Genomic DNA, 27,738 nt, shown 5'->3' with positions numbered 1-27,738 from the left:
AGGAATTAAGGAAAGACATTTTGGGACTGAGGAAAGGCCCAAAACAAGGAACACGAAGGGAAAATACTGAGGGGAAAGACTGAGGTGAGAAAAAGAGCTCTGGCCATGATGCAAGGGGACAAGGGAAGGAGTCTGGGGACTGAAGGAAGGTTGAAAACATGGCTCTGGGGAAGGCACTGAGATGAGAGCTCAAAGCAGAAAAATGAGGGAAGGGGCAGTGGGAAGAGCTAAACAAACATTGAATCGGTCAGGAAGAGATTTGGGGGAAACTGAAGGAAGACCCAAAAATGGGAGAACACTGATGGGAAAGGACTGAGGAGGAGAAAGGGGTGTCTGCCAATGCCGTGAAGGGCTGAGGGAAGGGGCAGCGGGGAGAGCTGAAGTCAGGCATGGACGGGCTGAGGTGATCCAGGAGGAGGCCAGGGCAAGACTGGGGCAAGATCCTCACAACCGGCAAACACTGATGGCCGAGCCGGGAGCTGACAATGAGGGAGCAGCAACGAGGGACGGAAGAAGACGGGCCGGCTCCGGGCAGCCAGCGGCCGGTGACCGCGGGAAGAGGAAAACCCGCGGGCGGCCCCTCGCTGTCTTTCCGGTTCAGTTTTCACTTTCTGTTTTTTTCCGCGCCACTCCCGCCCCACGTCCCCTCCTTCCCTCCCTCCCTCTTTCCCTCCTCCCCCTCCTCATCCGTCCTTCCACTTCCTGGGGCCGGCGGATGGCGGCGGCCGCCCCGCGCCGCCTCATGCCGCCGGCCCGGTAGCGGCGCCGCGCCGGGGGCCGGGCGGGGCGGCCATGAGGGCGGCCTGAGGGACGGCCCCGAGCGAGCCCCGGCCATGGGCGAGAGGCGGCGCGGGGAGAGCAGCGAGCCGGGCACGGGTAAGCGGGGCCGGGGGTGAGGGCAGGCGGCTGCATCGCGCCCTTCCCTGCCACTTGGGCGGTGGTTACCGGCTCCATGCCGCTCTTCCTTGAGGCAGGGAAAGGCGAGCGGCTCCATCCCGCTCTTCCCTGGGAGAAGGGAAGGCGAGCGGCTTCAGTCAGCTGTTCCCTAAGAGGGGGGGAATTACTGGCTCCATGCCGCTCTTCCTTTGGAGAGAGGAAAGCGACCGGCACCATCGTGCCCTTCCTTAAAGAGAGAAGGGTTCCCGGCTCCGTCGTGCCCTTCCTTAAGGAGAGGAGGATTCCCGGCTCCATCCCGCCCTGCCCTGGCAGAAATGTGTAGGAGTGGGGATTACTCGCTCCATCCCGCCCTTCTCTGGGAAGCAAAGGGTTACCTCTCCATCGCACTTTTCCCTGGGGAAAAGACGATTTACCGGCTCCATCCTGCCCTTCCCTGGGTAAAAGAGAGTTCCCGGCTCCATCCCGCATTCCCTGCGGGAGCAGAGGAGCGGCCACGCCGCCTTTGCCCCTCTCCGTGCCCGCTGCTGCCGGTGAGGCCCCGACCCCGAGCTCCTGGAAGCCTGGGACACGTAGGAACCCAGATGGTTTTGAAATTCTCCGGCTTACCAGCGACACGTTGGCTTTTCCAAGGGGCTGATCCCAAGGCCTGAGCGGCTGGGAAAGTCACGGTGCTGTTTTGGACACACGTGCTGGGTGATGCGGGCGCGCTTCGGGAGTGGGATTTGGGAATAAAAACAGCGTGGATGGGTGCTGATCCTCTCCTGGATGGGCTGGAGGACTCTCGGTCCCCCTTTGGAGCAGCTGCAGGGCTGAAATTTGGCCTTATAAGGGGAGAAAAATACGTTTGTGCTCCGGTCTTGCACAATTCTAATCCCAGGTTGTCCTCAGATTATCCCGCGGAGGTTTGGATTGCAGCAGGGCTTGCCCAGCTCTAGGCCTGCCCTCCTGAAGGGAGGATAATCTGGGATAGATGGAACGAGCAGGAGGTTGGATGGCACAAAAAGAACTGTAAATCGTGGTCCTTGCTCCATGGAAGCCAAGGTTTTTTCATAAAAAACGTGTGTTCTGTGATGATCCAGAATGATCCAGAATGGTGCAGGAGCTACTCAAGAACATAAAATAATGGATTTACCCCAAGTCTTTGATAAAATTGCATATTTCTTAGTGCAGCTCCAAGCTCATTTTGGTTTTTCCAAAACGTTTTATTTTTTATAAAACACGGGACTTTGCTGTGGTCAGGTCTGGAAATCACTGCTCTGCTCTAGAAGGAATTTTTTAATATAAGTTCTGTTGTAACTGAAGTGTCTGATTTTACAGAAATTGTTGTTTTCCAGCCAAAAAAAAAATCATTATCAGAGCATTTCAGAAACTCTTACCTCCTCTGGTAAGAATTGTGATTAATTACAATTAATTGCCTTGCACCACAGGCTGTTAGGTGGCTCTGATATTGGTTTTATGCATAATTTGCATAAAATTTATTTCTTTTTAGTGCTCCTCTCAAAGCTGCAGTTTTTGGCAACAGCAGAGCCAGCTTGAATATTCCCCATTCCCACATCTTCACCCTCAGTATTCCTTAAAATCCCACCTTGGGATTTTCTTCCCCAAAGTCACCAATTCCTTGTTCTTCCTTAGAATCCCTTTGACACCAGAAAGTCAAATGTTGATTTCTTTTTTGCGGGGGGGATAAATTCAGTTTTTTGCCCAATCTGGAATTTTTTTTTTTTTTTGATGGTGAGACCCCACTAATTCTGAGGGAATCTTTGGATTTGAGTGCTTGGCACTTTGGTTGTTTTTATTGGGAATTTTCAGGCTGTGATTTCCCCAGCCAGAGGATCCTTAGGGAATGTGGTTGGAAGATTTGTTTTGATTTTTTTCCCTTTTCCCAAAGGGAATTTCTCTGCCTCAGGGAGATTGTTCCTGACACTGCTGATCTCTCAGCTCCCTGGAAATTCACTGGACTGGCTGATTTTGCAAACAAAATGTTGCTTTTTTGTTGTCCAAGTGCCAAAATTCCTGTGCTGGTGACTTGGGAAGAGTCGGGTGTCCCCTGATTGAAGCCACAGCCCTGGGTGAGGTGACAAAATCGGAGTTTTGGGATAAAACCCCCTGATTTTTATCAATGAACGTGTGCAACGTGCAAAAAGCACATTTTGAATTTCCTGAGCAGCTGAAAGGAGCAGGAGGGAGGTTGTAAAACCCAAGAAATGGCTCTTGAAGGATTTGAGCTGGAGGATTCCTACCCCGAGGAGTTTTTTTTTTCATCCCAGTGGGGTGGATGTGGCTTTGTCCAGCCAGGAATGGGGGAAAATTCCAACTTCTCATCCAGCCTGAACCTCCCAAGGAGGTTTGGTTTTTATTTCCCCTTTAATTTTTCCATCTGCTGGTGCAGCTCCATCATTTCTCCACCAGGCTGGATTTTTCCAGCTTTTCCCCTCCTGGATGAAACATTTCCTTTGGAATTCTTTTGTTGGAGCCAAACAAAAGAACAGAAGGAACAAAATTCCGGGTGGGAATTTGGAAACACCCGGATTTGCTGATGACACAAAGAGATTTGTTTTGTTTTGTTTTGTTTTGTTTTTTAAAACATAATGCAGGAACATCGCTTTCCCTTCCCATGAGGAAACTGCTGAAATTCCCTAAAATTCCCTGCCCATCCAATGGGATTTGGGTTTTGCTGTGAGATCAAATCCGAGCTCGAGTGCAGCTCTCTGAGGGTTGCAGAGTGCCCTGAAAAGATGCCAGGAATTCCCTGCAGCACCAAAACCCAAAAACCCATCCAAATAAATCCTGCCAGGCCCTTAAATACATCTGCAGCCTCCGCATCCTCATTCCTTTTCCACGGAGAAATGTTCCCTAAAATCCAATCCAAACCTTCCCTGGCACAGCTGGAGGCCAAAAACGGGATCAGAAGTGGGATCAGGGAATGCTGAGCTGCTCCAGAGCACGGAATTCCCAGCTGGAATCAGCCCTGGTGATGGGGAAAAAATAGAAAAAAAAATTGGGAATCCAATCCAGCCCCTGGGTTTGCTTAGGAACAACCACCTTGGCTCACCGAGTTAAAAACAGCAAAAGAAATGATCCCACCCCGAACCAGGATATAATTCCCGAGTTTGGGGCCAAGGAGGATTAATTTAGGAACGTGGAGCTGCGTCCTGAAAACTCATGGAAGCTGCATTTCCTGAGGGAAAGGTGGAATCTCTGGGCAACTTCTTCCCGTGCTTTTTAGGGGGGAAATTTTCCCTAAAATCCAATTTTTCCTGAAATTTCTGTTGTTCCCGGTCCACTGAGCAAACAGCTCCCAGGAGTGGGATCAGCTGGAGAAGGAAAATCCCTGGATCTCAGCTGGAGAAGGAAAAATTTCTGGATCTCAGTTGGAAAAGGAAAAAAATCTCTGGATCAGCCAGGGAGAGACTCTGGTTTTTCTGGGAGATCTCTCACAGGGAAAGAAGGAAATTGGGATGGGAGGAATTAAACTCCAAAAGAATTTGGGAAAGATGATCCCAAGGAACCTCTGGAAGAACACAAACTGGTTTTTGGGAGAATTGTGGCATGATAAAAAAGCTCCTGGATTTATCCCAAATTTTGGTGTAAATCCACGGTGGGATGTGGTGGTGCCAGAGCTGATCCTGCTGGTGATTCCCAATATTCCAGCTCATTCCAGCCTTGGGATCAAGCCAGGAAAATTGATGGATTTTGTTTTGAGGAAATTTTGAGGATTTGATGCCTGCAGTGAATGCTGCTCAAATTTTAAGGTAAAAAATGTTAAAAAAGGGGAAATTCTGCACTTCCAAAGCCTGGAGTTTTCCTGCTGGGCTGGGAAGTTGCTGAGTGCTGAGGCCATCCAGAGATCCCAGGAAAAGGGAGGAACCAGAGGCAAATCCTGGATTTTGGAAGTCCACGGCCTCAGCTGTGCCAGAGGAGGTTTGGTTGGATTTTAGGGAAAATTTCCCCATGGAAAAGGTGCTCAGGCACTGGAACTGCCCAGGGCAGGGTGCAGGCCCCATTCCTGCAGGGATTTCCCTGTGGATGTGGCACTTGGGGACACGGGTGGCCCTGGCAGTGCTGGGAATGGTTGGATTCCACCCTAGAAATCTTTCCCAATCCCAAGGATTCCCTGGCTCCAGCAATCCCATCCCAGCAGGGCAGGACTGGATAAACCATTCCCATCCCAAGGCAGGAGCTGGATAAACCATTCCCATCCCAGGGCAGGAGTTGGATAAACATTCCCATCCCAAGGCAGGAGCGACTCAGGGCAGGAGCTGGATAAACCATTCCCATCCCAGGGCAGGAGCTGGATAAACCATTCCCATCCCAGGGCAGGAGCTGGATAAACCATTCCCATCCCAAGGCAGGAGCTGGATAAACCATTCCCATCCCAGGGCAGGAGCTGGATAAACCATTCCCATCCCAAGGCAGGAGCTGGATAAACCATTCCCATCCCAAGGCAGGAGCTGGATAAACCATTCCCATCCCAGCAGGGCAGGAGCTGGATAAACCATTCCCATCCCAGGGCAGGAGCTGGATAAACCATTCCCAAGTTTCCCCTCGCAGATCTGGTGCCATTCCCAAGTTCCCCCCTTGGATCCGGTGCCATTTCCAAGTTTCCCATTCCCAAGTTCCCATTCCCGAGTTTCTCATTCCTGAGTTTCCCATTCCCAAGTTTCCCCCCATGGATCTGGTGCCATTCCCAAATTTCTCATTCCCAAGTTTCCCATTCCCAAATTTCCCATTCCCAAGTTTCTCATTCCCAAGTTTCCCATTCCCAAATTTCTCATTCCCAAATTCCCCATTCCCAAGTTTCCCATTCCCAAGTTCCCCCTCCATGGATCCAGTGCCATTCCCAAATTCCCCATTCCCAAGTTTCCCATTCCCAAATTCCCCATTCCCAAGTTCCCCATTCCCAAGTTTCCCATTCCCAAGTTTCCCATTCCCAAACTTCCCATTCCCGAGTTCCCCATTCCCAAGTTTCCCATTCCCAAATTCCCCATTCCCAAATTCCCCGTTCCCAAGTTTCCCATTCCCAAGTTTCCCGTCCCCAAATTCCCCATTCCCAAGTTCCCCATTCCCAAATTTTCCCAAATTCCCCATTCCCGAGTTCCCCATTCCCGAGTTCCCCATTCCCAAATTCCCCATTCCCAAATTCCCCATTCCCGAGTTTCCCATTCCCAAGTTTCCCAAATTCCCCATTCCCAAGTTTCCCATTCCTGAGTTCCCCATTCCCAAGCTCCCCCGCGGATCCAGTGCCGTTCCCGTTTGTCACTTTCACTTTCCCTTCTGCTCCTGCCCTGGGATTTGGGATTTTTTCCTGGGAATTTTTCCCTTTAGGGTTGGGATCTCCCCTGAATCCCGGAGGGAATTGAGGGCTGCAGCCCCTTGGGCTCAGTTTCCTCTCCTTAATTTATTATTAATTAATTTTTAAATTATTTTCCCCCCTTTTCTGGATTTTCATTTGGAAGCTGCATTTAGGGAAAAAAAATCTTGGAGCGATCACCTGCAAAATCCCTGGATTTTTCATCCCCAAGAGTTTTCCATACTTTTTTTTGGGATCCCTTTGGGATTCTTGGATCCCTTTGGGATTCTTGGATCATTTTGGAATGCTTGGATCCCTTTGGGATTCTTGGATCCCTTTGGGATTCTTGGATCATTTTGGGATTCCTGGATCATTTTGAGATTCTTGGATCCCTTTGGGATTCTTGGATCATTTTGGGATTCCTGGATCATTTTGGGATTCTTGGATCCCTTTGGGATTCTTGGATCATTTTGGGATTCCTGGATCATTTTGGGATTCCTGGATCATTTTGAGATTCTTGGATCCCTTTGGGATTCTTGGATCTCTTTGGGATTCTTGGATCATTTTGAGATTCTTGGATCCCTTTGGGATTCCTGGATCATTTTGAGATTCTTGGATCCCTTTGGGATTCTTGGATCATTTTGGGATTCCTGGATCATTTTGAGATTCTTGGATCCTTTGGGATTCTTGGATCTCTTTGGGATTCTTGGATCACTTGGGATTCCTGGATCATTTTGAGATTCTTGGATCCCTTTGGGATTCTTGGATCTCTTTGGGATTCTTGGATCATTTTGAGATTCTTGGATCCCTTTGGGATTCCTGGATCATTTTGGGATTCCTGGATCCCTTTGGGATTCTTGGATCACCTGGGATTCCTGGATCATTTTGGGATTCTTGGATCACTTTGAGATTCTTGGATCATTTTGGAATTCTTGGATCATTTTGGGATTCTTGGATAATTTTGGGATCCTTGGATCATTTTGGAATTCTTGGATCATTTTTAGATCCCTCCCTGTTTTCCCCTCATCTGCATTCTGGATTTGTTTCTTTCCCTTCCCCCTGTTCCTTAAATTCATCCTTTTTTTTGTTCCTCCTGGAACAATTGGAGAGGAATAAAAATTGACACAAGGAATGGTTTGATCTTAATTTTTTTAAATTGAAAAGACAAAAATTATTCGAACTTGCCCTTAAAAATCGGGATCAAACGCTGAGCTTGGCATTTGGAATCTCATGAATGGAGTTCAATTATGAACTCATAAATTCATTTATATTAAATTAATGAATAAGTAATTAAAATAATTTCTAGTTAGTTATACTATAAATTCATAAATTCATTTATATTAAATCAATGTATATAAGTAATTAAAATAATTTCTAGTTAGTTACAAGCTATATTTTAATAAATTATCTATGTGATAGTCTATATTATACTGTTGTATATATTATTATTTATGTATCAATATATATCATTATATATAATATATAATAATGTGTAATTTATATAATAAATTGTATGTGTTGTATTATATATATTATAAATTTAAAATATGTAATAAATGTATATAGTATGTTATATATATTATAATTATATATTAAATTTATTATATATAATATAGTAATATCTATTAATATATATTGAATAATTATAATATATATTATAATTATATATAATTTATATCTAATATTTCCCCTTTTTCCATCCTGATTTCCCACATTGATCTGGCAATTCCCAACTGGAATATTTCCCTTTTTCCCATTCCAAATTCCCCCATGGATCTGGCAATTCCCATTCTGGATTATTCCCTTTTTTTCCCCCAGGATTCTCCCTAGATCCTGAGGAGCCAATCTGGGAATTCCCATCAGGAATATTCCCATTTTCCCAGCGTTTCCCCAGGAGCAGGGCTGCTCCCTTTGGCAGCCATTCCCAGCAGGAATATTCCCATTTTTCCAGGGTTTCCCCAGGAGCAGGGCTGCTCCCTGCTGCAGCCATTCCCATCAGGAATATTCCCATTTTTCCAGGATTTCCCCAGGAGCAGGGCTGTTCCCTTTGGCAGCCATTCCCATCAGGAATATTCCCATTTTTCCAGGATTTTTCCAGGGCTTCCCCAGGAGCAGGGCTGCTCCCTGCTGCAGCCATTCCCATCAGGAATATTCCCATTTTTCCAGCGTTTCCCCAGGAGCAGGGCTGCTCCCTGTGGCAGCCATTCCCATCAGGAATATTCCCATTTTTCCAGGCTTTCCCCAGGAGCAGGGCTGTTCCCTTTGGCAGTAATTCCCATCAGGAATATTCCCATTTTTCCAGGCTTTCCCCAGGAGCAGGGCTGCTCCCTGCTGCAGTAATTCAGCCATTCCCAGCAGGAATATTCCCATTTTTCCAGGCTTTCCCCAGGAGCAGGGCTGCTCCCTGCTGCAGCGCGCCGTGGCCGTGCTGCGCCGCTCCTCCCTGCACTCCGGCTCCCAGCAAGGCTTCCAGTACAGCCGAGCCATCCTGGTGGAAAATGAACTTTTCCTGAGTGAGGTAAGCCCACAATCCCAGGAAAAACGGGATTTTCTGGGAATGCTGCTTGATTGCCAGCTCTGTTTCATTTCCCTCTTGAGATTCCCAATTTTTTTTTTCCCCCCGTTCCTTGCGCTTCCCATCCCCATCGGCAATGACCAATCCATGCAACCGATGGTGCTCAAAATTCCTGGAGCCTTGGGAATTCCAAAATTCCTTTGGAATTGAGGGAACTCCCTTCCATGGATTCCTTTCTGTTGAGGGATTTTTGGGATGTCTCTGTGTCCAACTTTCTTTTCCTTTCAACTTTATTTTTTCCAGCTGGCTTAATTCCCACTTTTCAAATCCCTTCATCCCATTCCCCCTTTTCAAATCCCTTCATTCTCACTTTTAAAGTCCTCACATTCCCACATTTCAAATCCCCATTTTCCCACTTTCTGAATCCCTTCACCCCCTCATTCCCACTTTTCAAATCCCTTCATCCCATTCCCACTTTTTAAATCCATTCATTCCCATTTTCAAGTTCCCTTCATCCCTTCATTCCCTCTTTTCAAATCCCTTCATTCCCCACTTTCAAAATCTCCTCATTCCCACTTTTCAAAATCCTTTCATCCCCACATTTCCAATCTAAAATTCTTAATTGCCACTTTTCAAATCCCCACATTCCCACTTTTTGAATCCCTTCATTCCCATTTTCAAGTTCCCTTCATCCCCACATCCCCACTTTTTAAAATCTCCTCACTCCCATTTTTCAAATCCCCACATTCCCACTTCTTAACTCCCTTCATCCCATTCCCACTTTTGAAATCCCTTCATTCCCACTTTTAAAATCCCCACATTCCCACTTTTGGAATCCCTTCATTCCCATTTTCAAGTTCCCTTCATCCCCACATCCCCACTTTTCAAAATCCCCACATTACCATTTTTCAAATCCCCACATTCCCACTTCTAAAATCCCTTCATCCTTTCATTCCCACTTTTTGAATCCCTTCATTCCCACTTTTTGAATCCCTTCATTTCCCCTTCCAAAATCCCCACATTCCCACTTTTTGAATCTCTTCATTCCCATTTTCAAGTTCCCTTCATCCCCACATTCCCACTTCTAAAATCCCCACATCCCCACTTTTCAAAATCCCTTCACTCCCATTTTTCAAATCCCCACATTCCCACTTCTAAAATCCCTTCATCCTTTCATTCCCACTTTTTGAATCCCTTTATTCCCAGTTTTTGAATCCCTTCATTCCCACTCTTTGAATCCCTTCATTTCCCCTTTCAAAATCCCCACATTCCCACTTTTTGAATCCCTTCATTCCCATTTTCCAGTTCCCTTCATCCCCACATCCCCACTTTTTAAAATCTCCTCACTCCCATTTTTCAGATCCCCACATTCCCACTTTTTGAATCCCTTCATTCCCGTTTCCAAGTTCCCTTCATCCCCACATCCCCGCTTTTCAAATCCCCACATTCCAAATCCCTTCATCCCCATTCCCAAATCCCTCCATCCCATTCCCTGCTGCTTTTTCCTCACCATTGTGTTTCATTTCCCTCACCCCTCACTCCGTTTTTTGGCATTCTCAGGCTCAGCAATTAAACCACATCCAGCTGTTTCTGCTGGACCAAATTCCTTTTCCCCCTAATCCTGAAAAAAAATAGTGGGAAAAAATTTTTTTTCTGGCACCAGCATCCCCTGAGACCAAAAATTTTGGGAATTTTTTGTGTTGCAGCTGCGAGCTTTTGCGCGAGCCAAGGCAGCTGCGGGATACAGCCAGGAGGAGCTGCAGGAGACCTTTGCCTTCCTGCTCTTCGACGAGGAGGAGGAGGTGACCTGTCCCCGATCCCGTGGCATTTCCAGGGAAATTCGGGATCACATCCCTGCTTTTCATCTGCTGGGGCAGTTCCCAAGGGAATTCCTGCTGGGAAAAGCTCTGGGAGCAGCTCCTGGGGGGGTTTTGGGATGGCTCTGGTGGGAGAAAAAGGGAATTTCCCTCGGGGCCAGCGGGGTTAGCTGGGATTCTTCAGGGTTCTTTGGGATTCTTCGGGAATACTTGGAATTCTTTGGGATTATTTGCAATTATTTGGCATTATTTATTTGGCTCCTTGCGGGGTTTTAAGGATGGATGTGATTGGAGAAAATGGGATTTTCCTTGGTGCCACTGGAATGAAATGGAATTCTTTGGAATTATTTATGATTCTTTGGAATTCTTTGGGATTCTTTGGAATTCTTTGGAATTATTTGGAAATATTTGGGATTCTTTGGCTCCTGAGGGGTTTTAGGGATGGATCTGATTGGAGAAAATGGGATTTTCTTGGGTGCCACTGGAATGAAATGGAATTCTTCGGGATTCTTTGGGATTCTTTGGAATTCTTTGGAATTTGTATTGGAATTCTTACTGGAATTATTTGGGATTCTTTGGGATTCTTTGGGATTCTTTGGCACCTGGGGGTTTTAGGGATGGATCTGATTGGAGAAAATGGAATTTTCTTCGGTGCCACTGGAATGAAATGGAATTCCTTGGGATTCTTTGGAAATATTTGCAATTATTTGGAATTATTTGAAATTCTTTGGAATTATTTGGAAATGTTTGGGATTCTTTGGCTCCTGTGGGGTTTTAGGGATGGATCTGATTGGAGAAAATGGAATTTTCCTTTGTGCCACTGGGATTCCTTGGGAATATTTGGAATTCTTTGGAATTCTTAGAAATTATTTGGAATTCTTTGGGATTCTTTGGCTCCTGTGGGGTTTTAGGGAAGGATTTGATTGGAGAAAATGGGATTTTCTTTGGTGCCACTGGAATGAAAGGGAATTCCTTGGGATTCTTTGGAATTCCTTGGGATTCTTTGGAATTCTTTGGAATCCTTATTGGAATTCTTATTGGAATTATTTGAAATTCTTTGGAATTATTTGGAAATATTTGGGATTCTTTGGCTCCTGTGGAGTTTTAGGGATGGATCTGATTGGAGAAAATGGGATTTTCTTTGGTGCCACTGGGATTAAATGGAATTCCTTGGGATTCTTTGGAATTCCTTGAGATTCTTTGGAAATATTTGCAATTATTTGGAATTATTTGGAATTATTTGGGATTATTTGCGATTCTTTGGAATTGCTTGGAAATATTTGGGATTCTTTGGCTCCTGTGTGGGGTTTTAGGGATGGATCTGGTTGGAGAAAAAGGAATTTTCCTTTGTGCCACCGGAATGATTTGGGATTCTTTGGAATTACTTGGAATTCCTCATTTCCTGGGAATACTCCTCATTTCTTAGGAACAATTCTGATTTCCTGGGAATATTTCTGATTTTCTGGGAATATTAACACTCTATCACCCAGGAACTGATTTCTTGGGAATAATTCTGATTTTCTGGGAATATTTACATGCTTTATCACCCAATAACCCATTTCCTGGGAATAATTCTGATTTCCTGGGAAGAATAATTCTGATTTTCTGGGAATATTAACACTTTATCACCCAGGAACTGATTTCCTGGGAATAATTCTGATTTCCTGGGAAGAATTCTGATTTCCTGGGAATAATTCTGATTTTCTGGGAATATTAACACCCTTTATCACCCAATAACCCATTTTCTGGGAATAATTCTGATTTCCTGGGAAGAATTCTGATTTTCTGGGAATATTTCTGATTTCCTGGGAATATTAACACTTTATCACCCAGTAACTGATTTCCTGGGAAGAATTCTGATTTCCTGGGAATAATTCTGATTTTCTGGGAATATTAACACGCTTTATCACCCAATAACCCATTTCTTGGGAATAATTCTGATTTTCTGGGAATAATTCTGGTTTTCTGGGAATATTAACACTCTATCACCCAATAACCCATTTCTTGGGAACAATTCTGATTTCCTGGGAAGAATAATTCATTTTCTGCAAGAATTCGATTCCCTGGGAAATTAACCCGCCAAAGGTAATAACCCATTTCCTGGGAATATCTCTGATTTCCTGGGGGTGAGTCCTGGGGATGGGGCTGGTTCAAATCCCCGCTGTCTGTGGATCCAGGGGCTCCCTTCCACCCCTTCCATCGTCACCAGCAGGATCAGCACCTTCACTCCTTGGCAAATCCCGCCTAGGGTACAGCTCCTTCCTGAGCATCAAATCCCCCGCTCTGGGGATCCAGCTCCTTCCAATTCCTTCAAATCCCCGCTCTGGGGATCCAGCTCCTTCCAATTCCTTCAAATTCCCGCTCTGGGGATCCAGCTCCTTCCAATTCCTTCAAATCCCCGCTCTGGGGATCCAGCTCCTTCCAATTCCTTCCAAATTCCCATTCTGGGGATCAAACTCCTTCCAATTCCTTCAAATCCCCGCTCTGGGGATCCAGCTCCTTCCAATTCCTTCCAAATTCCCATTCTGGGGATCAAACTCCTTCCAATTCCTTCCAAATTCCCATTTTGGGAATGAAATTCCTTCAAATTCCCACTCTGGGAATGAAATTTCTTCAAATTTCCATTCTGGGAATCAAACTCCTTCAAATTCCTTCCAAATTCCTTCCAAATTCCCATTTTGGGAATGAAATTTCTTCCAAAGTCCCACTCTGGGAATGAAACTCCTTCAAAATTCCTTCCAAATTTCTTCCAAATTTTCTTCCAAATTCCCATTTTGGGAATGAAACTCCTTCAAATTCTTTCCAAATTCCTTCAAATTCCTTCCAAATTCCCATTTTGGGAATGAAATTTCTTCCAAATTCCTTCCAAATTTCCATTCTGGGAATAAAACTCCTCAAATTCCTTCCGAATTCCCACTCTAGGAATAAAACTCCTTCATAATTCCTTCCAAATTCCCATTCTGGGAACGAAATTCCTTAAAATTCTTTCCAAATTCCCACTCTGGGAATGAAACTCCTTCAAAACTCCTTCAAATTCTCATTCTAGGAATAAAACTCCTTCAAATTCCTTCCGAATTTCTTCCAAATTCCCACTCTGGGAATCAAACTCCTTCAAATTCCCACTCTGGGAGTAAAACTCCTTCCAAATTTCTTCCATATTGCTTCCAAATTCCCATTTTGGGAATGAAATTTCTTCCAAATTCCTCCCAAATTCCCACTCTGGGAATGAAACTTTTTCAAAACTCCTTCAAATTCCCATTTTGGGAATAAATCTCCTTCAAATTCCTTCCAAATTTCCATTCTGGGAATAAAATTCCTTCCAAATTCCCATTTTGGGAATGCAATTCCTTAAAATTTTTTCCAATTTCGCACTCTGGGAATGAAACTCCTTCAAATTCCCACTCTGGGAATGCAATTCCTTAAAATTCTTTCCAAATTTCCATTCTGGGAATGAAATTCCTTCCAAATTCCTTCAAATTCCCATTTTGGGAATAAAACTCCTTCAAATTCCTTCAGAATTCCCACTCTGGCAATGCAATTCCTTCAAATTCCCACTCTGGGAATCAAAATCCTTCAAATTCCTTCCAAATTTCTTCCAAATTTTCTTCCAAATTCCCACTCTGGGAATGAAACCCCTTCAAAATTCCTTCAAATTCCCATTTTCTGGGAATATGTCTCATTTTCTGGGAATATTTCTCATTTTCTGGGAATATTCACAACTTTTGTTACCCAAGAACTGATTTTCTTGGAATATTTCCCATTTCCTGGGAATATTTCCCATTTTCTTGGAATTTTTCCATTTTCTGGGAATACTTCTAATTTTCTTGGAATATTTCTCATTTTCTGGGAATATTTCTCATTTTCTCATAATAAAGATCCAAAGAAAGAAGTTGAAAGAGCCAGAATTCCACCTTTTTCTGGCTCTTTACAGGATTTTTTGGGAATAACTTTCCCTGCTGACAAATAATTCCCTTTTTTTCCTTGTTTCCCAGGGGTTTATATTTCCAAATATTCCGACTGCCTCCACCCCAGCCCTTGGCACCACGGAAAATCAGGATTTATTGTCATCTGTAAACTCATCAAGGTAAAACCCAAATCTTTTCTTGCCTAGAAATCAAACTCCAGAATCCAATTTTTCCTTGGAAATTTGGGAATTTTAAGGATTTTTTTTTTCCCTTCCATCTCTCTGGAGCTGATTCCAAACCCAAACTCTTCACATTGGAATTTTCTCTTTTTATTTCTCTTTTTCTCTTTTTTTTTTTTTATTATTCTGCCCATAATTCTCGTGGGATGGAAAATCAAACTCCAATTTTTCCTTGGAATTTCAGGAATTTTGGGAGGTTTAATTTTTTTTTTTTTCCCCATTCCTCCTGTCTGGAGCTGATTCCAAACTCGAAGTCTGTCATTGAAAATTTCTCTTTGAAATTTGAACTTTGAGATTTTTTTTTCCGGTAATTTTGCTGGGGTGGAAAATCAAACTCCAGGTTCCAGTTTTTCCTTGGATTCTCAGGAATTTTGGGAATTTTGAGCTTTTTTCCCCCCTTCCTGTTGTCTGGAGCTGATTCCAAATTCAAAGTCTGTCATTGAAAATTTCTCTTTGAAATTTGAACTTTGAGATTTTGCTGCCCACAGTTCTGGTGGGATGGAAAATCAAACTCCAGGCTCCAGTTTTTCCTTGGATTTTTCGGAATTTCGGGAATTTGGAGGATTTTTTTTTTTCTGCTCTCTGGAGCTGATTCCAAACTCAAACTCCCGAGACTGAAAATTTCTCTTTGAAGGTGATTTTGGTGCTCGTAATTTTGCTCGGATGGAAAATCAAACTCCAGGCTCCAGCTTTTCTGTGGATTTTTAGGAATTTCGGGAAGTTTGAGGATTTTTTCTTCTGCTCTCTGGAGCTGATTCCAAACCCAAACTCCCGAGACTGAAAATTTCTCTTTGAACTTTGAGATTTTGCTGCCCACAGTTCTGGTGGGATGGAAAATCAAACTTCAATTTTTCCTTGGATTCTCAAGAATTTTGGGAGGTTTAAATTTTTTTTCCATTCCTCCTGTCTGGAGCTGATTCCAAACCCCACTCCTGATCCTGAGTGGCTCTTCCCACCCCAAACCCACCAGAACTTTTGGAACGCCACAACCGCACCGCCCTCACCCTGCTCTTCCAGCGTGGGGAATAAACCACATTCTTGGGAATATTTCCTCGGATTTCCATCCTTGGGATGGGTGGATTTTTGGGATGGATTTCCATGCTTGGGATGTGTTTTTGGTGCAGGGCAAGGTCAGAGCCATCCCTGAGAGCTCCCCCAGCAGCTCCACCTGCCCCTCGCCTGGCTACGACTGCCACGTCTCCAGCGGGAGCAGCCAGGTACTCCGGGATTGCCCCTTTGCCCATGGATTGCCCTTTTCCCACCCCCATATTCCACGGATTGCCCTTTTCCCAGTCTCACATTCCACGGATTGCCCTTTTTCCCATGGATTTCCCTTTTCCCAGATCCACATTCCATGGATTGCCCTGTTTTCCCCATTCCATGGATTTCCCTTTTCGCACTCCCACATTCCATGGATTTCCCTTTTCCCAGTCCCACATTCCATGGATTGCCCTTTTTCCCATGGATTTCCCTTTTCCCAGACCCACATTCCATGGATTGTCCCTTTTCCCAGTCCCACATTCCAGGGATTTTCCCTTTCTCCCAGTCACAGATTCCATGATTTCCCTATTTTTACCATTCCATGGATTTCCATTTTCCCAGTCCCCCATTCCATGGATTTCCCTTTTCCACTCCCACATTCCAAGGATTGCCCTTTTTCTCATGGATTGCCCTTTTCCCAGTCCCACATTCCATGGATTGCCCTGTTTTTCCCATTCCATAGATTTCCCTTTTCCCACCCCCACATTCCATGGATTTCCCTTTTCCCAGTCCCACATTCCATGGATTGCCCTTTTTCCCATGGATTTCCCTTTTCCCAGACCCACGTTCCATGGATTTCTCTTTTCCCAGTCCCACATTCCATAGATTTCTGTTTTCCCAGTCCCCCATTCCATGGATTTCCCTTTTCCCACTCCCACATTCCATGGATTTCCCTTTTCCCAGTCTCACATTCCATGGATTGCCCTTTTCCCAGTCTCACATTCCATGGATTGCCCTTTTCCCCATTCCATGGATTTCCCTTTTCCCACTCCCACATTCCATGGATTTCCCTGTTTTTCCCATTCCATGGATTTCCCTTTTCCCAGTCTCCTATTCCATAGATTCCCTTTTTCCCACTCCCACATTCCATGGATTTCCCTTTTCCCATTCACTCGATTTCCCTTCCCCTGGATTTCCCTGGGCCCCCTGATTTCCCTTTTTCCCAGGGCGACCATTCCATGATTCCCTGTTTTTCCCATCCCCATTCCACGATTTCCCTGTTCTTTCCCAGTTTCCCATGGATTATTTCCCTGTGTTTCCTGTGGATAATTCCCTCTTTGCCATGGATGAATTCCCTGTGTTCCCCATGAATTTCCAGTTCCCCATGGATGGATTCCCAGTTCCTCATGGACTATTCCCATTCCCCATGGGTTATTCCCCATTCCCCATGGATTATTCCCATTCTCCATGGATTATTCCCTGTTTCCCATGGATGAATTTCCATTCCCCATGGGTTATTCCCAGTTCCTCATGGATTAATTCCCAGTTCCCCATGGATGAATTCCCTGTTTCCCGTGGATGAATTTCCAGTTCCCCATGGATGATTCCCAGTATCCCATGGACCATTCCCAGTATCCCATGGATGATCCCCAGTATCCCATGAGCCATTTCCCAGTTCCCCATGGATTATTCCCAGTATCCCATGAATTCCTTGTGTTTCCCCAGTACTATGTGTACGAGGTGAGTGGGGTGAATTCCCAGCACCCCATGGATGAATTCCCATTCCCCATGGATTACCCCCAGTATCCCATGGATTATCCCATATCCCATGGATGAATTCCCCGTTCCCCATGGATGATTCCCAGTATCCCATGGATTATCCCATATCCCATGGATGAATTCCCCGTTCCCCATGGATTATCCCCGGTATCCCATGGATTATCCCCAGTATCCCATGGCTGTTTCCCTGTCTCTCCCCAGTACTACATGTACGAGGTGAGTGGGGTGAATTCCCAGCTCCCCATGGATGAATTCCCAGTTCCCCATGGATTATCCCCAGTATCCCATGGATTATCCCATATCCCATGGATGAATTCCCATTCCCCATAGATTATCCCCGGTATCCCATGGCTGTTTCCCTGTCTCTCCCCAGTACTACGTGTATCGAGGTGAGCGGGGTGAATTCCCATTCCCCATGGATGATTCCCATTCCCCATGGATGATTCCCAATCCCCATGGATGATTCCCATATCCCATGGATTATTCCCCATATCCCATGGATTATCTCCCATTCCCCATGGATGATTTCCCAGTTCCCTATGGATGAATCCCCATATCCCATGGCTGTTTCCCTGTCTCTCCCCAGTACTACATGTACAGGTGAGCGGGATGAATTCCCCATTCCCCATGGATGAATTCCCATTCCCCATGGATTATCCCCAGTATCCCATGGATTATCCCATATCCCATGGATGAATTCCCATTCCCCCCCTTCCCATGGATTATCCCCAGTATCCCATGGATTATCCCATATCCCATGGATGAATTCCCTTTCCCCATAGATTATTCCCCGGTATCCCATGGCTGTTTCCCTCTCTCTCCCCAGTACTACGTGTACGGATGAGCGGGGTGAATTCCCCGTTCCCCATGGATTATCCCCGGTATCCCATGGCTGTTTCCCTGTCTCTCCCCAGTACTACGTGTACGGGATGAGCGGGGTGAATTCCCCGTTCCCCATGGGTTATCCCCGGTATCCCATGGCTGTTTCCCTGTCTCTCCCCAGTACTACGTGTACGAGGTGAGCGGGGTGAATTCCCCGTTCCCCATGGATTATCCCTGGTATCCCATGGATTATCCCATATCCCATGGATGAATTCCCTGTTCCCCATGGGTTATCCCCGCTATCCCATGGCTGTTTCCTGTCTCTCCCCAGTACTACGTGTAATGTATGCGGGTGAATTCCGTCCCCATGTTATCCCCGGTATCCCATGGCTGTTTCCCTGTCTCCCCAGTACTACGTGTACGGGATGAGCGGGGTGAATTCCCCGTTCCCCATGGATTATCCCCGGTATCCCATGGCTGTTTCCCTGTCTCCCCAGTACTACGTGTACGATAGGTGAGCGGGGCGGGAGCGGCCGAGCGGCCCCGCCAGGTGTGTCCCTACGTGCTGCTGTCCTGCCAGTACCGCCCGCCCCGGGAGATGCCCGCGCCGGCCCCGCCGCGCCCGTAAGGAGCCCCAGAGCCCTCTGCTTCCCCCTTCCCAGCCCTGCAATTCCTTTTGTCCTTTTCCCCATCTAATATCCCTTTTATCCTTTTTCCATCTCTAATATCCCTTTTATTCCTTCTTCCATCTCTAAAATTCCTTTTTATCCTTTTCCCATCTCTGCGATTCCTTTTACTCCTTTTCCCATGTCTGAATATTCCTTTTCTTCCCTCTTTTCTCATCTCTAAAACTAATTTTATTCCTTTTCCCATCTCTAAATATTCCTTTTTATTCCTTTTCCCATCTCTAAATATTCCTTTTCATTCCTTTTCCCATTTCTAAATATTCCCTTTATATTTCTTTTCCTACCTCTAATATTCCTTTTTATTCCTTTTCCCATCTCTAAAATTCCTTTTATTCCTTTTTCCATCTCTGATTTTTTCCTTTTATTCCCTTTCCATCTCTAAATATTCCTTTTATCCTTTCCCATCTCTAATATTCCTTTTATCATTTTCCCATACCTAAGTATTCCCTTTTATGCTTTTCCCACCCCTAAAATTCCTTTTCTTCCCTCTTTTCCCATCTCTAATATTCCTTTTTATTTCTTTTCCCATCTCTAAAATTCCTTTTCTTCCCTCTTTTCACATCTCTAAAATTCCTTTTATTTCTCTGATTTTTTTCTTTTTATTCCTTTTCCATCTCTAAATATTCCTTTTATCATTTTCCCATATCTAAGTATTCCCTTTTATGCTTTTCCCACCTCTAAAATTCCTTTTCTTCCCTCTTTTCCCATCTCTGAATATTCCTTTTATTCCTTTTCCCATCTCTGAATATTTTCTTTTTTTATTGATCTCTCTCTGCAGAGCGGAGCAGAACCACCAAGGTAAGAGCTGCTGGGGTTTGGGGTTGGGGTTTGGGGTTTTTGGGGTTGGGATTATGGTTTTTGGGATTGTGGTTTTTGGGGTTGTGGTTGTGGGTTTTAGGTCTGGGGTTTTTGGGGTTGTGGTTGTGATTTTTCGGGTTGGGTTTGAGGTTTTTGGGTTTGGGGTTTTTGGGGTTGTGGTTTTTTGGGGTTTGGGTTTTAGGGGTTGGGGTTTGCGGTTTTTTAGGTTTGAGGCTGTAGTTTTTGGGTTTGGGGTTGTGGTTTTTGGGGTTGCGCTTGTGGATTTTAGGTTTGGGGTTTTGGAGTTTGTGGTTGTGGTTTTTGGGTTTGGGGGCTTGGGCTTGTGGTTTTTGGGTTGGGTTTGGGGTTTGTGGATTTGGGGTTTTTGGGTTTGAGGCTGTGGTTTTTGGGTTTTTGGGGTTGTGATTGTGGTTCTTGGGTTTGGGGTTTTTTGGGTTTGAGGTTACGGTTTTTGGTTTGGGGGTTGTGGTTTTCAGGTGGGGTTTGGGTTCTTTTGGGTTTGGGGTTTTTGGGTTCGAGGCTGTGGCTTTGGTTTGTGGTTTTTGTGTTTCCCCACGGGCTGTTCTCTGCTCTGTCCCGTTCCCTGTGCAGAGCCGCGGGCGCTGTGGGCGCCGTGCCCGTGGCGGGGCCAGCTGTGCATCGGGGGGCGGCGCCTGTGCACCATCGGCCTGAGGAGCCGGCACTGCGCGGGCAGCGTGCCCGCCCAGCTGTGAGTGTGCTCATCTACCTGAGCTGGGCTTAAAACCCTGAGCCAGGCTTAGCACAGCGCGGGCAGCGTGCCCGCCCAGCTGTGAGTGTGCTCATCTACCTGAGCTGGGCTTAACACCCTGAGCCAGGCTTAGCGCACAGCGCGGGCAGCGTGCCCGCCCAGCTGTGAGTGTGCTCATCTACCTGAGCTGGGCTTAGCACCCTGAGCCAGGCTTAGCACAGCGTGGGCACCGTGCCCGCCCAGCTGTGAGTGCCACACCTGAGCCAGGCTTAGCACCCCGAGCCGGGCTTAGCACAGCACAGGCAGCATGCCCACCCAATTGAGAGTGAAGCTGGGCTGGGCTGGGTTTAGCACGCTGAGCCGGGTTTATGTACCTGAGTCAGGTTTAGCACACTGAGCTGGGTTTATGTACTTGAGCTGGGCTTATGTACCTGAGTCTAGCTTAGCACACTGAGCTGGGGTCACACACTGAGCCTGGTTCCTGAACCAAAACCTGCTTTCTGGAACTGAACCTTGTTCCTTAACCAAATCCTGATTTCTCAAACTACACCTCATTTCCTAAACTAAGCCTGGCTTCTCAAACTGAGCCTGGTTCCTGAACCCAAACCTGGTTCCTGAGCCCAAACCTGGTTTCATAACCCAAACCTGGTTCCTGAACCCAAACCTGGTTTCATAATCCAAACCTGGTTTCTTAACCCAGACTTGGTTTCTTAACCAAATCCTGATTTCTCAAACTATGCCTCATTTCTTAAACTAAGCCCGGGTTCTCAAACTGAGCCTGGTTCCTGAACCCAAACCTGGTTCCTGAACCCAAACCTGGTTCCTGAACCCAAACCTGGTTCCTGAGCCCAAACCTGATATTTTAAACCAAACCTGGTTCCTGAACCCCAACCTGGTTCCTGAACCCCAACCTGGTTCCTGAACCCAAACCTGGTTTTATAACCCAAACCTGGCTCCTGAACCCCAACCTGATTCCTGAACCCAAACCTGGTTCCTGAACCCCAACCTGGTTCCTGAACCCAAACCTGGCTCCTGAACCCAAACCTGGTTTTATAACCCAAACCTGGCTCCTGACCCCAAACCTGGCTCCTGAACCCAAACCTGGCTCCTGAACCCAAACCTGGTTTCTCAGATAAACCAGTTGTGTCTTTTCCTGCCTGCTCCCTTCGCTGCTGGAGTGTTGGGGCAGTCAGGAATGAGGTGTTGGGTCTCAGCTGGGTGAGGAGATAAAAATGCTGTAAAATAATTCAGTTGTGACACCTCCCACTAAAGCAGCTTGCTCCAATCCTGCCTTTAAACACCCCAGGATCTGTGGTTTGAGCATTTCCAGGGTTTGCACGCAGGATCCCGAGCGAGCTGCGCTTTTTCCAGAGCTTTGTTTGGCTCCACAGAGCTCCCAGCTCTCCTCAATCCTGACATTTCTGTGCTTTCTCCCCTCAGGCCTCCCAGCCTGGACATCAAACACGTCATGGGATTGTCTGACTTGAAGAAAAAACTTCCAGAAGCTGCATTTGGGAAAAAAAATTACACTAGGAATGAAGGTGGGTGTGAAATAGCCCAATTCCCAGTGCTCCCAGCAATGCCCCCTCCATCCTGCTGGGACAGAACCCATGGGAAATCAGCATCCCAAGCCCAAACCCTTCCTTGCCCCCAGTCTGCTTTCAGGGTGTTTACTCCAGTCTCTACGAGGTGGAGATATCCAACAAGGATCAATCCAAAATGGATCAGCTGGTGGAAAACCTGAAGGAGAAGGACTTGGTGAGTGTTTGTCTGGGAGGAGAGTGGCCTTTAAATGACATTTTTGGTGTCATTATCCACAACTAAAGCAGAACAGAATGAATTTCCCTGCTTTAAATGTCATCTTCCTACTGCTCTCAAACATTTATTTTTTGTCTTTATCACCTGAAGATTAACACCATGAGCTAGGAATTCTTTCTCAAGGTTTTTCCTTGGGATATATATTTTTATATTTTGGGATATATATTTTTATATTTTGGCTTGAGCCTGATGTCCCCCAGGATAAACCCACAGCTGGGATTGGGGCTGGGCTTTGCTCTTCCCGCAAACCCAGAGCTGGGATCTGGGTTGGAATCTTCATTTCCACTCAGAGAAATCCCAACCACCGATGTCAGGATGGCAGAGCCATGAAAACAAGGAGGAGTGAGCAGGAGAGGGATGAATTTGGGAATTGCAGCGTGTTTGGCTGGAGGCAGGAGGTGTCTGAGGGGGTTAAGGCTCCCAAATCCCACTGGAAGCTTTGGGTTTCCAGTCCTGGAGAGAAAATTCCTGCAGCTCCTGAGCTTTGTCCCTTGGTCCCTCACTGGGGGAAATGCACTTCCAGCTCCCAAGAAAAGAAAATTCCCTGATCCCAAGGGATTGGTGCCCGTTTCTCCAGGAAAACACAACAATTTTGGGAATTGTGGGCAATCCCAGGGAGACATTCAGGATTCAGCAGAGCAGCTCCTCCTCTGGGTGCTCAAGGCAGAGAGGAGAAGGGTGAGAGGCAGGAATTCCAAAGGAATCTCTGGCAATGCTCAGGGCCAGGATGGTTTTAGGGAGGTGAGGAGGGACTGAAGCCCGGGCATCACTCAGCACCCAGGGCAGCCAAAGCCTCACTCCCATTTTATTCCATTCTATTCCATTTTTTTTCCATTCTATTCCATTTTTTTCCCTTTTTATTCCATTTTATTCCATTTTATTCCATTTTATTCCATTTTTTCCCTTTTATTCCATTTTATTCCATTTATTCCCTTTTATTCCATTTTATTCCATTTTTTCCATTTTATTCCCTTTTATTCCATTCCATTCCATTTTATTCCATTTTATTCCCTTTTATTCCATTTTATTCCATTTTTTCCCATTTTATTCCATTTTTTTCCATTTTATTCCATTTTTTTCCATTTTTTTCCATTTTATTCCATTTTATTCCATTTTTTTCCCTTTTATTCCATTTTATTCCATTTATTCCCTTTTATTCCATTTTATTCCATTTTATTCCATTTTTTCCCATTTTATTCCATTTTTTCCCTTTTATTCCATTTTATTCCATTTATTCCATTTTTTCCCTTTTATTCCATTCTATTCCATTTTATTCCATTTTATTCCATTTTATTCCATTTTATTCCCTTTTATTCCATTCTATTGCATTTTATTCCATTTTATTCCATTTTATTCCATTTTATTCCATTCTTTTCCATTTTATTCCATTTTATTCCATTCTTTTCCATTTTATTCCCTTTTATTCCATTTTTTCCCATTTTATTCCATTTTATTCCATTTTTTTTCCATTTTTTCCCATTTTATTCCATTTTATTCCATTTTATTCTATTGGAGTTCTAAATACTAAAAATTTTCAACTTCCTTTACAAACTCTAACTCCCAACAGAACGCTACATTTAACCTACAGCCATAAAAAAAACCCCAAAACCTTCCATAATTAATTAATAACATTAAAATTACATTAAAATTACATTAATAACATTAAAATTACAAGTGTGTAGCTGCTTAAAAGTGTATGATATCACAAAGTAAAAAACTGCAGAGTTTAGAGTTTTAAAATACAATATCTAAAAAACAAAAGAAAGATTTTAAGACAAAACCACATTGTTCTTCTTTACCTCCCTCTCCATAAGTTTAAGAGATTCTTTTAGAATTAAACAGAAAAATCTGCAGCGCGGGCTTCAGGAAATTCATTATTAAGTTAAAAATGAAAATGGTTTCAGTAGCACTTCTTAATGAAATAATTGAATCTTTTAAAACCTTAGAAAATAGAAACATTGTAACCATTTATATATATATATATAAATTTTTTTTATATATATATAATGGTTTTATAGATATTTATATGTTGTGTTTTCCCAAGTGCTGGAATTTTGTGTTTTCCCAGGGTGCTGGGAAAAACCTTCCCCTTTGGGCTGCAGTTCCTTAATTATTAATCCTCACTCATTCCAGCCAGCTTGAGAAGGATATTTCTTTATTTTAAGGAATTTTAGGCCTGAGCAAGGCAGGTTTTGATCCCAGCTGGCACAGGAGGCAGGGAAGGAGCCACATTTGATTTTTTTTCTCTCTCTGTTTGTTGCAGGCAATCATCAAATATTTACAGGACCAAGGAGTTCTCATCCTGCTCACGTCCTCGGCCTTGGCACGGGACGATGGTGAGGCCGGGCTGGGGCTGGGCTTAAACTGAGCCTAAGCTGAGCCTGGCTTCTTAAACTGAGCCTGGCTTCTCACACTGAGCCTGGCTTCTCACACTGAGCCTGGCTTCTTACACTGAGCCTGGCTTCTCACACTGAGCCTGGCTTCTTAAACTGAGCCTGGCTTCTCAAACTGAGCCTGGCTTCTCAAACTGAGCCTGGCTTCTCACACTGAGCCTGGCTTCTCACACTGAGCCTGGCTTCTTACACTGAGCCTGGCTTCTTAAACTGAGCCTGGCTAGAGCCTGTAAACATGAGCCTGGTCCTGTTAAACTGAGCCTGGCTTCTCACACTGAGCCTGGCTTCTTAAACTGAGCCTGGCTTCTTAAACTGAGCCTGGTTTCTTAAACTAAACCTGGCTTCTCAAACTAAACCTGGTTTCTCACGCTAAATATGATTTCTTACCACAAACGTGGTTTCCTAACCTAAACCTGATTTCCTATCAGGTTTAGGTTAAGAAACCAGAAACTAAACCTGGTTTCTTGTCCCAAACCTGGTTTCTCAAACTAACCCTGGTTTCCCAAACCAAACCTAGTTTCTTAACCTAAACCTAGATGTTTCAAACTAAACATGGTTCCTTAATCAAAACCTGGTTTCTCAAACTAAACCTGTTTCTTTAATCAAAACTTGATTTCTCAAACTGACCCTGGTTTCTTAACCCAAATCTGGTTTCTTAACCCAAACCTGGTTTCGTTAACTGAACCTGGTTTCTCAAACTGAATCTGGCTTCTCAAACTAAACGTGGTTTCTCAAGCTAAACTTGATTTCTTAACACAAACCTGGTTTCTTAACCTAAACCTGATTTCTTATCAGAAAGCAGAAACTAAACCTGGTTTCTTATCCCAAACCTGGTTTCTCAATCTAAACCTGGTTTCTCAAACTAAACCTGTTTCTTTTACCAAAACTTGATTTCTCAAACTGACCCTGGTTTCTTAACCCAAATCTGGTTTCTTAATCCAAATCTGGTTTCTCAAACTGAATCTGGTTTCTCAAACTAAACCTGATTTCTCAAAAAAAACAGGTTTCTGAAACCAAACCTGGTTTCTCAAACGAAACCTGCTGTTTGAAACTAAACCGAATATTTTCTCAAACTGATCCTGGTTTCTCAGGCTAAGCCTGGTTTGTGACCCCAGCTCTGTTTCTGCAGGCCTGGAGCCCAAGGAGCCCGTCAGCCTGCTGGCCCTGTTCCTGTTCAGCTCCCCCCGGGCCCTGAGCCCCCGAGGTAGGAGCCTCCCTGTGCTGCCCAGGCTCAGCTTTGGGCTGCAGGCCTGGCCTAAAGGGCCCACTGCTCTTCAAAAGGTGGATTTTCTGCTCCAAGGTTTGGGGTTCTTGGTGGGATCCACCTCCAGAGCAGGTTTGGGGTGTTTGGTGGGATCCACCTGGAGCAGGTTTGGGGTGTTTGGTGGGATCCACCTGGAGCAGGTTTGGGGTGTTTGGTGGGATCCATGAGGAGCAGGTTTGGGGTGTTTGGTGGGATCCACCTGGAGCAGGTTTGGGGTGTTTGGTGGGATCCGCCTGGAGCAGGTTTGGGGTGTTTGGTGGGATCTGTCTGGAGCAGGTTTGGGGTGTTTGGTGGGATCCATCCAAAGCAGTTTGGGCTTTTTGCGAGGGCTGAGCTTTTGCTGGTTTGGGGTTTTTGGAGCTTTTTCCTTTGATGTTTGGGGTGTTTGCTTATCCCCTCTCATTTGCCCTGTCTCTTTCCCTCTCCTTTCCGCCTTTGCCTTTCCTTTCCGCTAGCTTTTTCCTTTCCTTTCCTTTCCTTTCCTTTCCTTTGCTTTCCTTTCCTTTTCCTTTCCTTTCCTTTTCCTTTCCTTTCCTTTCCTTTCCTCTTTCCTTTCCTTTCCTTTCCCTTTCCCCTTTTCCTTTCCTTTCCTTTCCTTTCCTTTCCTTTCCTTTCCTTTCCTTTCCTTTCCTTTCCTTTCCTTTCCTTTCCTTTCCTTTCCCTTTCCTTTCCTTTTCCTTTCCTTTCCTTTTCCCTTTCCTTTCCCTTTCCTTTTCCTTTCCCTTTCCCTTTCCCTTTCCTTTTCCTTTTCCCTTTTCCCCTTTTCCCCTTTTCCCCTTTTCCCCTTTTCCCCTTTTCCCCTTTTCCCCTTTCCCCTTTCCCCTTTCCCCTTTCCCCTTTCCCCTTCTCCCCCTTCCCTCCAGTGTTTCCCTGCACCAGGGCAATGATTCAGTGAATTCCCTCCCTTTCTCCCTGGACTAAAATCCATTTGGTTTTCCCTTTCCCAGTGGAGAAGCAGGACTCCAGGGGCAGGAAGGAGGGCAGTTCCAGGAGCTCCATCTCCCTGAGGATCGCCTCCGTGCTGCCGGGGCTGCGCTACGCCCTGCGCAAAGCGGCCGCTTCCTCCTGCGGTGCCGCGGGCAGCCCCCGCATCCAGGAGCACCTCCAGGAATATGCAGAGCTCCAGGGAAGCTCTCCGGGCAGCCCTGGCCCGGGCAGTGACGTTCCCAGTGTCCCTGTCCCCTCTCCATGCCAGGATGGGGATGCTGTCCCTTCCCAGAAGCTCTCGGAGCAATCCCTGGCCCAGCTGCGCCGTTACCTCTCCGACCCCAGCGGCTTCACCCTGGGAATCTCAGCTGCCTTGCAGTGTCTCCGTGGGGCTGGCAGGAATGTGGCAGCTGATCCTGGCAATTCCTCCTCCTCCTCCTCCTCCTCGGTGCCCCCAGGTGCTGCTCCTTGCACCAGAGCAGCGGGAGCCATGCGGGATAAGAGAGAACTTCCCAGTCCCGCCCCAGAGAGATTCCTTAAAAGTGTCACCTCTCCCACCAAGCCCTGGGGCCGGGAGCTCAGGAGGAAATCCAGCAGGATCCTCAGGAAGAACACTCCACCCCCCAAGGCACAGACACCTCCTGGGGAGAGCAGCAGCAGGAGCAGGGAGGCGGCCAAGAAGAAAACCAACGGCGCTTCCTCTTGTCCCAAAAAATCGGCGTCCACGGGAAATTCCAACGAGCCCATGCTGAAATTGGCCAATTTGCAGTTGCCACATGGAAGGAAAAGAGGTGAGCGCTGGAAAAATGGAAAAATCAGATTGGTTTCCTCCTTCCATGCAGCTGGGATGCTCAGGGTTCACTGGGAACCATCCAGG

At 45.6% G+C, this 27,738-nt stretch overlaps 2 protein-coding genes across 2 annotated transcripts in view; both read left to right on the top strand.

The window, feature by feature from the left end:
- The first annotated feature begins 750 nt into the window (after positions 1–750).
- LOC115910601 lies at positions 751–18,763 on the top strand. The gene is made up of 8 exons (XM_030960853.1): positions 751–876; positions 8,566–8,705; positions 10,409–10,684; positions 17,370–17,384; positions 17,625–17,639; positions 17,797–17,812; positions 18,338–18,441; positions 18,656–18,763. The coding sequence occupies exons 1-8, from the start codon at positions 834–836 to the stop codon at positions 18,761–18,763; spliced, it is 717 nt and encodes a 238-aa protein (XP_030816713.1). The 5' UTR covers positions 751–833.
- Positions 15,788–27,738, top strand: part of TASOR2 (transcription activation suppressor family member 2) — a 25,668-nt gene continuing 13,717 nt past the window's right edge. Inside the window, exons 1-9 of the mRNA XM_030960852.1 lie at positions 15,788–15,880; positions 18,743–18,869; positions 19,710–19,729; positions 20,342–20,459; positions 21,900–22,000; positions 22,114–22,217; positions 24,541–24,613; positions 25,800–25,874; positions 26,882–27,652. Coding sequence (XP_030816712.1) covers positions 18,844–18,869; positions 19,710–19,729; positions 20,342–20,459; positions 21,900–22,000; positions 22,114–22,217; positions 24,541–24,613; positions 25,800–25,874; positions 26,882–27,652 — 1,288 coding nt within the window. The 5' untranslated portion in view covers positions 15,788–15,880; positions 18,743–18,843. The remainder of the gene's footprint in view (positions 15,881–18,742; positions 18,870–19,709; positions 19,730–20,341; positions 20,460–21,899; positions 22,001–22,113; positions 22,218–24,540; positions 24,614–25,799; positions 25,875–26,881; positions 27,653–27,738) is intronic.

This window comes from Camarhynchus parvulus, chromosome 1A (genome assembly GCF_901933205.1).
Source record: "Camarhynchus parvulus chromosome 1A, STF_HiC, whole genome shotgun sequence".
NCBI classification, from domain to species: domain Eukaryota; kingdom Metazoa; phylum Chordata; class Aves; order Passeriformes; family Thraupidae; genus Camarhynchus; species Camarhynchus parvulus.
Note: the sequence above shows the minus strand (reverse complement) of the source record. Positions and strands in the feature narration are given on the sequence as shown.